Raw genomic sequence first — 12581 nt, 5'->3', positions numbered from 1 at the left:
CGACCACATGAGGGTCTATGCCGTCATGAAGTGCAGGGCTTTAATTAATTCCCAGTGACGGCATAGATTGTCATGCAGTAAAGGTACCAGCACAGATATAACCTGGGGGTACCCTCTGTCAGCTGGGGTCACACTTAGTGGCCCCAGACTGACACATGAGCTATGAGAAGCGCTCAAAGTGAGTGCTGCTCATAACTCTTTAAATACTGCAGCTGAGCGATATTGCTCAGCTACCTTATTTCTTTCACTGTACCCTCAGGGCACTATAGTGTCAGGAAAACCGCTTTGGTTTCCTAACACAATAGTGATCCTATAAATGAAAAGTGTCAAAATCTTTAAACAGTCACCTGATTCCAGTATTGATGTCCCTCTGTGCTGGGACTTGCTACACATCTTCCAACATCAGTTAATGGTGGGGAACTAATGTGCATGCACGGAGGTTTCCGTGCAGGTTGGGCCTACCATGTATGAAAGCATTGCCTCCTTGCTTTTCTATAGGGTTTTCCCTGATTCTGGATGTCGTCATGCAGAGCTTGAGGACATCCGGCATCGCTGCACGGAGACTGCCTCTAGTGTCTGTCTGACAGAGTGCCACTAGAGGCAGTCTTAGTGCTGCAATGTAAACATGTAAAATGTTTTACATTGAAGGATTAAGGGGGAAAGGGACCATGCACACAGATCTGTTTAATGAGATGAAAAGGTCTGGGTGACTATAGTGTCCTTTTAAGTGGTTAAGAAACTTTTGTAAAGGAAGTAACTATCAACATGGTCAAGACAACTGAAAACTCTGTTATACTATCTACCTGTGAGTCTAGAATCTTAGAATATTTAACAGGCGTATATCATGCAAACTGCTGCCAGAATCATCATGTTTCAATAATATGCCCTGCTGTTCAGTAAAATTAGGCATTATACAAGTAAAGATGGCATAATCAGACAGAGAGTAACCAAAATAAAACCGCCACATTCTTTACATTGTATGGGATGACAATTCACAGCTCTGGGAGGTATGTCCGTGTGAACAGGGCAACAGGGCACACGGACATACCTCCTAGAGCTGTGAATTGTTAGCTCCTGCGCCAAGAAAGTGATCATTTGTTTCACAAGGAGCTGTGGGACACTGTGCAGCCATCGCTCGCAGTGACAAGTGGTTAAGAGAGAAGAAAATCAAGCTCCTTCCATCCTTAAGATATTTTATATATTAAAAAAAGCATTGAAAGTCATGTTTCAGTGTTTGCAGATGACACAAAACTCTGTAAAGTAATACAATGTGAGCAAGATATTACTTTGCTGCAGAGGGATTTAGATAGACTGGGGGACTGCGCACTCAAATGGCAGATGAAATTTAATGATGAAAAATGCAAAGTTATGCACTTTGGCGTAAAGAATGCACAAGCAACGTATACCCTTAATGGAAGCAAATTAGAGATTAAACAACACACGAAAAGGATTTGGGAATTGTTATAGACAACAAACTATGCAACAATGTGCAATGTCAATCAGCAGTGGCCAAGGCCAGTAGGGTATTGTCATGCATGAAAAAGGGCATTCATTCTCGGGATGAGAATATAATTTTGCCTCTTTATAAATCACTGGTAAGATCACATATTGAATATGCTGTGCAATTTTGGGCAGCTGTTCTAAAGAAGAATATTACGGCAATAGAAAAAGTGCAGAGGCGGGCTACAAAATTAATAAAAGGAATATAACATATCAAGTATAAAGAAAGGTTAACACATTTAAACCTCTTTAGTTTAGAAAAACGCCGCCTGAGAGGGGATATGATAACATTATACAAATAAATTCAGGGCCCATATAAACCATTGTGTGGAAAACTATTCACAAACCAGACTTTAGATAGGACACGAGGTCATGCATTTAGGCTGGAAGAAAGAAGATTTTGTCTAAGGCAAAGAAAAGGTTTTTTTTTACATTAAGAACAATAAGGATGTGGAATTCTCTTCCTAAAAAATAGGTTTTATCAGAGTCCATACAGATATTCAAACAACAACTAGATGCATACTTGCAAAAACAGAATATTCAAGGATATAATTTTTCAATGTAGGTTAATAGCTGCTTGATCCAAGGATAAATCTGACTGCCATTCTGGGGTCAGGAAGTAATATCATCCTAGTTTTTAGCAAAATTGGAAGTGCTTCAAACTGCTTTTTTTAGCCTTCTCTTGGATCAACAGCAAAAAACAAATGTGTGGAAGGCTGAACTTAAAGGACGCAAGTCTCTTTTCAGCTATGTAACTATGTAACTATATGCCTGCAATCAATTACCATCTTGTGAGTGCATTTTAGCCTCCAGCGCAGATTTGGTGTTTTAATATACTACACTATTATTTGTTTTCATATTTCGAGATTGTATTTCTTAAGTTTCAGTATACATATGCAAGCAGGAGTGCTATGAACAGTGTCACATGTACACACCTGAACGTGGACTGTTCCTTATTTACTATCCCTAGTCTGTGCAGGCAGTGACAAGCAGCATCATGGCATTGTTCACTCACATCATCTGAGAGATTTGCCATTGTATGACCTGTGGATGTGCAAACTAACACACATCATTCCCATGTTTGCATGTTTCTTGTCTGGCTCTGGTTTGGTGCCAGTGTGATGTAGCATTGTCCCATTGGCTCATTGCCCATTTTTCTTGTTTGACTGTATTACTTCTATTCAATCAAGCCGTGCTTTACTCTCACTTTTGCATAGGTTTGCATCTTAAATTTCACTTCAATTTTGGCCTGAACTTTCAGATTCACTTTCAATTTCTGACAATTCTCAGTTTAAATAACATGCTCGGTATTCATAAACGCTATCACAAATGAGCTATACATTCAATAGAAAAGTAAAGGGCTGGCTTACCAGGAAGGTCTGAAAACAGAAGGATACATTCATTGAATCCATTTGCTAGAAGCCGGACTCTCAGCTGTTGCAAAATAGCAACTCCAATGCAGAATGGGAATGAAGCGTTTCCTAAAAGCAATGTGTCCCACAGGTGGAATATCTTGTGCAGTGGAAAAACATCTGCAAAGCAAAAAAGAAAATTGTGTACATAGTGAAAATACATGTTGGTGAGCGAATACAATTCATAGGGGTCTAGAACATATTTATAACTTGGGGTTTACCTGGGACATTTAAGCATCATAGCCTGTACAGCTAACTACAGCTAGTGGATATGGGGCTGTCAGGAACGGGGAGGAATCTAAACGTACAGACCTAAGTAACAAACAAATGGACTTTCTATGGCCAGACTAATGGTGGACAGTGTCAGAGAGAATGCCAAGGTCGAGAACAGCAGAGATACAGATAAACGATAAAATTAGCCAAGGTCAACGCAGTACAGAGATGAGGAGGAATGTAAATAGTCAATATCAGGTAGCAGCCACTCTTCCACTGCAACTACTTTGTCATGTGATGTCCTCACGCATTGTATGTCATCAAATGCAGCTTATAGGGAAGGATTTATTAAGTCCATATGAGAAGCATTCCATAGGAAGTGTGTGCATGCCAAATGCTTCTCTATTAAAAGCACTGGATTTAATGATCATCAAGGAAGTGATGCTTCCAGGATGACGTGGTGGGGAAAGTAAGAGGGTCAGCATCAAGTGAGTGTCAGCGCTGGAGTAAGGTAAGTAAAAACCTTTTCTTTTTCACTAATTTTTACAGCTCAAAAAGGGTGTGCCCTTAATCTAAATAGTGATAAGGATTCTATAGCTTTAGACATACATGTATGTATTCTTAAAGCTATAGTCTTCCTTGAAACTCTAATTCCTATATGTTAGTCCTATAAAAAGTGAATACTGTAGGAAAACTTGGTACTATTAAAATATATGCATTATGCCTCACTTTTAGACTCCAATGAACCACTTACACAAGATGATGAGCAATATCAAATTGATTAAAAAAAAAAAAAAAATTACAGAGGTTCAGGTAGAGCTAAATATTCAGAAAAGGAGAAAAATGTGGTGAACCCCAACTTTTCTGAATGCAAGAGACTCTCAAGTCCGTACAAAAGATGCTTGCTTTAATATTCTGTAAATGACAAGAAGAAAAGCCAGTGGCCAAAGGCAACCAGCCTGTAAGTGTGTCTGGGGAATCCTAAAAGGGGGTAACCCTTACATACGTGTAGAAAGAAAAAGAGAAAAGGAAAATCCAAAGAGTAATGGAGAAACTCCACACCCTTATGTAGGATAAACCTATCGAGGAAACCCCGTCCTAGATGTAATGCTAAAACTTAACTTTTAATGATAATAGCATAAAACAATGTAAACACAAAATGAAAAATATATTAAACAAAAAATGGAAAATAGGAGTGCTACCACAAAAAAAAGAAAGTTTAGCTAGGTGCTGCTCCACTCATGGAGATCTTAGTCAGTCTAGTTTTCTATACTAGCTCTGGGACTCTGGTGGTTTATTAGGAGGGGATTTTTTGATTCATTTAGTAATCTGGGCGAGTGATTTAGCCGAGTTTGGTTCTTACAGATATATTTTGCTCTATGTGGGTGGTCTCCTCCATTTACACTTCTGGGGGGGTCGTTTGATTAACCATCCTAGTTTGGAGTGCATTCAGTTACAAGTGCAACTTTGTTGCCCTATGCACCAGATATTCTGTTACCTCTAGGCTGATAGCCTAGGATCTGTTCTCAGTGACCTAGAGGATTACCCAGGCTGTTTCCTCTTTCCCCTCCCCTTCTAGTCACCAGTTGTGACGTTTTGATCTCTGTATATAGGTGGTTCTATTGGACAAATTTATGTTTTTTCTTTATTATTTTCACTGTCCATATCCACACATTTTTTGTGGTAGCACTCCTATTTTCCATTTTTTGTTTAATATATTTTTCATTTTGTGTTTACATTGTTTTATGCTATTATCATTAAAAGTTAAGTTTTAGCATTACATCTAGGACGGGGTTTCCTCGATAGGTTTATCCTACATAAGGGTGTGGAGTTTCTCCATTACTCTTTGGATTTTCCTTTTCTCTTTTTCTTTAATATTCTGTACCAATATGAAAATTACTGCTGCATACTTAGGTGTTGTACTGCAACATACCACACACACAAGTAGAAAAATAAACAAAAAATTATGAAAAAAATGTTTTTGCACTGCTCCACTTTTCCATTTATTGATTATAAAATTAATTTGCCAAACTGCTTCTTATAGATTATGAAGGTAATAGAAAGCAAATTTGAAAGTTTCACTAAGCTGAAGTTAAAAGACACACCATAATGATTTTTTTTTTTTTAAGAAAATAACCTCCTGCCAGGTTCTAAAACAGGGCAGCTGATCGGCGGGAGGTGGAATTCAACAAAAAGCTTGCAAATGTTAGCAAGGTTTGAGGTCTAATAAAGTAAATTAAAAAGCTTTGGGATTTACATTAAACACAACTTACAAAATGTTCCCAAAAAATATGCCAACAGATCTAATTTAAGATATACAAAGAATATAAGATCGTCTGCTTTTACTGTGAAAAATGTCTCTCAAATAATCTCCCAGGGAAGACACATTTATATTTCTCCAGTTTTTACATAAGTCATGGGTTCTAAGCAGCTCAATAAGTCTAATTGTATTGGCTTACAAAGGATGAAATGATGGGGTTTGTACAGCAACCAGAGATATTGCAACTGGTTACCAACTGAGTAAACATTCCACCAAATATTACATATTTTTATAATTATCTGTGCATCAGCGTAAATGTAAAACTTTAACAGTAATGGGTGAAAGAAAAGCCTCAGTACATATAAACATGACTATAAAGTTTACCAAAAACACATATAATGGATCGGTTTCTATTTCAGGGTCAGATTCCGAGGGACTTCCCTATCCTATATTCACAGGCAAAACAAATATATTAATAGCAAATTTAATGCTCAATAGTATAACCCTATACCAATATATTTTATTCTTCATCTAACACGTCTTGTCCAATTTCAAGGACAATACACCAGTGTCTGCTGCAACATGATCTGTTGCTTCCCGAAACACTCAAAAGGGAAAGTGCCTTTTATCTTCTAATATGAATATAGCCGATTCTCCACTTGCACATGTACAGATAAATAAAGAGGTTAAAGGCCAATGTCAGAGTTCAGTAAAACTTCCCCTTTAGCAAAAACACTTTATTTCACTAACCTCCTGACTATCAGCGGCTAAGGATGAAGCTGTAATTATTATGTTTGTATTCAATTATTAATGGCTGGAATTCCTTGAAGTGAAAACTGCTTTCCCAAACCATTTGCACGTTTAAAAATCCCGATCAGCGTTGGGAGATTAGCAGTCAGATGAAAATGTCCTTTTCATGTAGATCGTCTTTTTGTGCAGTCCCCACTGCTTCAATAATTAAATGAGAGGCTAAGAGATAAGCCTGCTAACCAGTCTGTACAGAAAAGGCTTGCGCTGCTCTGCAAATTGTGCATGCTAATGAACAGAAAATAAATAAAAAAACCTGAAAGTTACATAGTTTGCGGTTTCTCAAATGTCGCAGTATTCAAGTAAGAGTATATACAAACCTTATTAAGGGTTACCGCAACCACCATGACAACTTCTGATTTTCAGAAGTGGTCATGGTGCAACCAATCTGTATGTGCAGAGTAACAGCTTGAAACAATGCTTATACAAAGAAAACTGTTGTGTGCCGCGTTATAATCACATCTCAGGTACACGTCACTTAAGCAGCTTGGGGACTCTTCCACTGCAACCAATCTGCCTAATGTGAGTTCTGTACAGAAAATATATCTAAAGTCAAAATGTATTGCGCTTGAATGACAAAATAAATCAGCTTCTTCAGGCTGTGCTGTGAGTGTGCCTGCAATATGTAGCCTGTAGGACTCCATGCATGCGGCTCATGTGCACACAGTCCAATATTCTGCTTGTTCCCTCCACCCCCCCTTGATAACTTCCTCTGTCCAGCCCTTAATGCCTTTTAAAATAGAACTATTACTTCCTCCCCTTTTTTGGCACTGCCTCCAGTCATACCTCCCACTGTCTAGAATGAATACCTCCCATTGTCTAGAATTAATTGCAGATTACACTTTGAGTGCAGTGCATCCCATGCATGAGCCAGACTGGGCTGCCATCAGAAATGTTAGGGCTTTTTACACAGTTTTAGGCTTAGGTCCCCCAAGAATCGACACTGAGTCCACCCACAGAGCCAACCCTGAGATCTTCCTCAAGTATAAGTAAAGTGGATGCAGAGAGAGAGTGTGTGTATATGGTGGATGCAGAGTGTGTGTGTATAGTAGATACAGTGTGCATAGTGGATGTCAAGCAGTGTGCGTAGTGGATGCAGTGTGTGTTTGTGTAGTGGATGCAGTGTGTGTAGTAGCTATAGTGTGTGTTTGTGTAGTGAATGCAGTGTCTGTGTTCGTGTAGTGGATGTATTGTGTGTGTTCGCGGTGCAGGATAGGGGCTATAGGTGGATGAGCAGTTAAAAAAAAATAGATTATTGAGCCCAGCTTGCGTTGCCATGGCAACCTGTGGCACGCTTTGACACCTGTGGCAACGCTTTGACACCTGTGGCAACGCTTTGACACCTGTGGCAACGCTTTGACACCTGTGGCAACGCTTTGACACCTGTGGCGTGCAAGAAGACACTGCGGTAGGTGATGCCAGAGGTCCATCAAAACTTCTCTATGAAAATAATCTAACTGAACTTTGGGCCAAAAATGGATGATGCAGCGTGATAGATAAGTGGGCGGGGAACACTTTCAGATTTCAGGAAGGTTTGTATCTTTTTTTTTTTTTATTTAAAGGGGGGGGGGGAGGCAGTAAAGGTCAGTAGTCTTCATCCATATAGAGCAGAATTCTAGTAAATCTATAGATTAAAAAATACATAACCTGTCATATTTTTATTTTTATTTTAATTCTTTATTTTAGTAGTGCATAACAAGGTAACATACTTGCGCGAGGTACCCCGACGGCAATCCTCTTGCATTGTCAAAGAATACATAACAGTGGGGTTATCAATAATACATGCACAATTTTTATATTTATAAATGAACAACTGCTCCGTAGGAACCTTCAGTTAAATTACATTGAGTATGCTTGGCATGGTTAGGTAATCAGGCTTGGAAAACATTTTTAAAAGTGACAATAGTGAGATTGGGGTAGGCTTGCTAGGCTGCATACAAGTACAATTCACTATGATAGCAAGGTCGTTTAGTCGTTGCAGGAAGGATTTCTTTAAGTTAGGTCAGTGCCCTATGGCCCTGAGTTAAACTCCCCTTTCCCTGTATTACCTGTTGCTTCAAGTAGATTTGTGGGTCTATGCCCCCATTGATTTTCAGTGTGCTGCTGATAGCAGGACCTGGCTCAGTTGCATTTAAAGAAAATCGTGTTGCCTACAGGGGGTTTACCACTTGGGACCGCTTATACAATCTTAAATAATGCAGGCAGGGATGCGTTATCTATGGGTCGTCACAAGATGAATCATATCATGTACAATCTTATGTGAATCAAATTAAACCAGGCGAGCATATGGCCACGCTGAAATGTGGATCAACGTGGCAGATATTAACATTGTATGACCAGAGCTGTCTGATTGATTACACGTTAAACTTTTTAGCAACACATTTCTAGTCTGACTAGGCATAGTGTGTGTGATTACATGTTGCGCTAAACTTAATCTTGACAGTTACCTATTCTAACTAATAACAGATTATACAAATATGCATTGGGACTTAGCCTTGCAGGAGACCATAATCACAGGATACATGAGGGTATTACCACCCAGAGAAAGTCCACCGGCTGCAGAATATGTGTGCTTATTAGCGGGCTTAGCCTTGTGCCCAGAGTCCTGTGGTCATCCATTTCTCGTCGCCAGCAGGTCACACTATGGCCAGTTGTTAGAGTCTTGCGGCGGGGGTTCGAAGCGGTGGATCTCTGGGCGTGATGGGAGTTGTTGAGGTGGGTCTTCAAGCCGGGGTATGGCTGCTTTCTGGCTCTTTGTTTCGGCTGCAGTGTTTGTGCCGGTCGAAGGGCAGTTCGATTCTCCGCCGTCTTCCCGGGCTGTTGCAGGGTTGGAGGTCCTTGCTGTAGGTCGTGCGGTAAGCGGCGGCGTGTATGACTCGAGGCAGGCTTCCGTTTAGGCCTCCGCTGCTGCTCGCTTGTTTCGTGGCGTGTGCAGTTTTGAGATTGCCTGTTGGGCAGCGGTGAGGTAGAGCCACCAGCTCCTCTGATCCCATGCGCCCCTGCTTAGCAGTCTCGCTGAGTGTTTCGAACTCCGCCGAAAGGTAGGCCCCTCTGAGGACTCCGGCGCACGCGGCAGCCGCCATCTTAGGTGATGCAGTCGGGCCCTCGAGTTTGGTTGCGGCACCTTTGAGCTCCAGTGGTCAGATCTCCGGGTGGGGACCGGGATCACCCCCCCGGTCCATGGGGGGGGAAACGGGGCCGGGTCCGCCCAGGTTCATGTCCCAGGCTAGGCGCTGTATCGCAGGATAGTGGGGCGGCGGCCGTCCGCCCCACTCACCGCCGGAGAAGGCCCCAAATGGGACCACAAAGTTTTCTCTGCCAGGGGACTGCAGTTTGATAAGCCAGCCTCACCCTGGTTTCAGCCGGCCTTCTGCTTTGGGCAGTGTTGCTGTCGGTCGGTTTTGTTGGTGGAAGAAATCGCTTTTTAATCGTTTTTGGAGTTTTGTAGCAGGAGCTCCTTTTGCCTGCGACCGTCCAGCCAGGCGGTCCGGCCCCGCCCCACCTGTCATATTTTACTGTCATATTATGCGTAGAGCAGTGTTTCATAACCCCTAGGTCGGAACCCAAAATTGGGTTGATAGCTATTTCATGGATCCACACCGATTGGAGTAGGCATATCACACATTTCCAAAGCTCCAGGCAATCAGGGCTGGATTTCCCATTGGGCAGAGTACACACCTGTCTACAGCGCCTGTCTTCTAAGTACCAGGAGCATAGATCAGTGTCCTCTTCAGTCTAGTCAGCCTCCTATGCGTTATAGCAGAACTACAGGAACATTAATAGAGGGCGTAACACTTTTCTTGTTCCAGGTCTTCCAGCGTCTGTGTGTGAGGCTGGACAGAAAGTGGAAGAGACCACTTCTCATTTTCCCACTATCACAGGACGTGTATTGCAAGAGCAGCAGGGAAGGCATTGAGTGATGCACACTGTAAAACTGCTACTTCAGATCAACAATCTATCTTAGAAGGGTGACTGGACTACAGGGCAAGTACTTTGAAAATAATTCTTCATACTCAACATGCACTAAGCAACCCTTTTCCCTAACCTTAATTGAATCCCCCCTACCCCCCCCCCCCCAAAAAAAAAAGAAAACAAACACTTTCCTTAGACCCAAATGTCACCCAAATTTGAAGAAAAAACCCTTTACCTTTAACACTAGTTTTAACTCCCCATGTACCCCAATACTACATTTAACACAATTTGCACTCTAAACTCAAAAATTCTAAACACCCCCTATACCCAAATATGACAATTAACCCCACTCTATCCCTAAAACTCTTATAGTACAATGGTACTCTCAAGCTCGCCAAATCTACACTAACAGTGACGTTAATCCCTTTCAAACCTTAAATTCCCTTTACCCTAGTAACTTATCTTTAGCCCTGTGCGCATCTACACAGCTGCATACATTCACTGTGATCACAGATTCACACACTATACATTACAAGCAGATAAATACACATGCATACATATATACATATGCAGTTTTCAAATACTAATATATGTTTTTTATGCCTGGAATGTCAATGTAATAAATCCATTAAACGTATTTGATCTGCTTGTGTTTGTGTGTGTGTGTGTGTGTGTGTGTGTTTGGGGGGGGGGGGGAGGGGGGTCCTTAGAATTCTGCGAGGCACCTTGCATGTAAAACCAGCCCTGCAATAAGTATTGTATTATAGTGACACTGCCTTCCTAGTGGCTCTAGAAAGCATACTAATAATAATATTATTTCACTTTATTATAATAGCATTTTAATAGTAATACATATTAATTTGGCTGGACATATGGGAGCTAATTTTACAATTCAAGAAAGGGTGGCAGTGCTTATGATATGTACAATATTTGGGTCCATGCCAAAACTAGTAAGAACCACTGGCATAGAGGTAAAAACTAGAGGTTAAAAATAGCCAAGAAAGGTGCAATCTCACAATGCTTTGTGTAATCCCGGATACTAGGCATTACTATTTGTGTACAAATGCTTCTGCTGACGTGTATATGTCATCAATATTAAATATAGAAGGCATATGTAAAGTTCATATATGTGATAGGATAATATTTGCCTTTAATCTTTATTATTCTGTGACTGCTGTCTTTTTAAATAACCCCTTACCAGAACTAAAATACTGCATGACTAAGAAATTCTAACTTACAAAACAGATTGTGAGCTTGTTTGAGCAGGGTCCTCAACTACCTATTGTTCCGGTTACATTTTGTTATGGTCTTATTTGGTAAATTCCCCTCTTATTGTAAAGCGCTGTGGAATAAGCTGGCTCTATATAAATACCAAAAATGTTAATAATAATAATAACTGTACACTGCAGAGATTTCACGGTGCCATTAAATCACTTCGGGTCTAGAAACCTCTAGTGACTTGCACTTACAGTTGGGAAGCATTTGTCCTGATTTTTGTTTAACCTATTAAAGGTTCACAGTCAGCATCACCAATTGAAATGCCATTCAGAGAATAATAAATTGCTTTCCAAAGCAGAGTTTTGGCTAATGTGAAATGAACAGGAGAGAGAAGATCCTCTTTGTGCACGGGTACTGTGAGGGGCTGCATGATTTACTTGCAAATTTGGCTCTCGAGTCTCTGCCTGGATGACGCAAGTCATTTTCACATTGAGAAATTAATTGTTTAATCAAACCTGACAGGAGTTCTTCACTCAACCTGCTCACAGTACGAGAAAGGTAGTTATAAGACAAGATGCCTGCTGAAAGAACCCGCTACATCAGCAGGCACGAAAATGGCCCTGTAGGCTTTAATCTTCCACCTTCACTGAACTCCTATTACACCAAAGTCCACATTCCGCAGAGATCCAGTTTATCCCTATTCTACTATAATCTGCTGCTCTGTTTCAATTACACATCCACTTTCATTTGTCTACAACCTTCTAACCCTTCCATAGCACGGTGGAACTGCCCCTAACTAAAACCAAAATGACATTTATTATTTGCCATTCACAGAACAAAATGAAATTCAACAAGATGCAACCGTAGAGAATACCGGTAATTGGCAAAAGAGACACAGGAGAAAAGCAATGTACAGTGTAAAGCAAAATAATAGAACTTACGTGTAAACATTGTAAGAAACCACGGGATTGCGTAGAGCTGGAACAGAAAAGTAGAAACAAAGAAATAACAGTTAGCTCTTGGTACCCAACATGCTATGCATTTACTGTATTTTCTATGCCGTTTGTTGCAGTTTGAAAATGTACAAGATGTTTAACCAAGGTTTCTATGGAAAGTAATCATTTTTGGCTTATCAAAAATAGATATGATTAGAAATAGGTGACATCTTGTTAATGTAACAGTGGGAGTTATAGCTCTTAAATGAGATAACGAATTACCTAAATAATTAGGTCTTAAATCAGACTGAAAATTAACAGTGT

General features: G+C 40.5%; 1 protein-coding gene across 2 annotated transcripts in view; it reads right to left on the bottom strand.

The window, feature by feature from the left end:
• Window positions 1-12581, bottom strand: part of TBCK (TBC1 domain containing kinase) — a 252372-nt gene that overhangs the window by 126823 nt on the left and 112968 nt on the right. For both annotated transcript variants that reach the window (XM_063458388.1, XM_063458389.1), the window contains exons 21-22: window positions 12264-12300; window positions 2871-3032 (exon numbers count right to left, since the gene is read on the bottom strand). In XM_063458388.1, the coding sequence (XP_063314458.1) occupies window positions 2871-3032; window positions 12264-12300 (199 nt within the window). The remainder of the gene's footprint in view (window positions 1-2870; window positions 3033-12263; window positions 12301-12581) is intronic.

This window comes from Pelobates fuscus, chromosome 6, assembly GCF_036172605.1.
Source record: "Pelobates fuscus isolate aPelFus1 chromosome 6, aPelFus1.pri, whole genome shotgun sequence".
NCBI classification, from domain to species: Eukaryota; Metazoa; Chordata; class Amphibia; order Anura; family Pelobatidae; genus Pelobates; species Pelobates fuscus.
The sequence above is the reverse complement of the archived record's forward strand: the minus strand, read 5'-3'. Positions and strand labels throughout refer to the sequence as shown.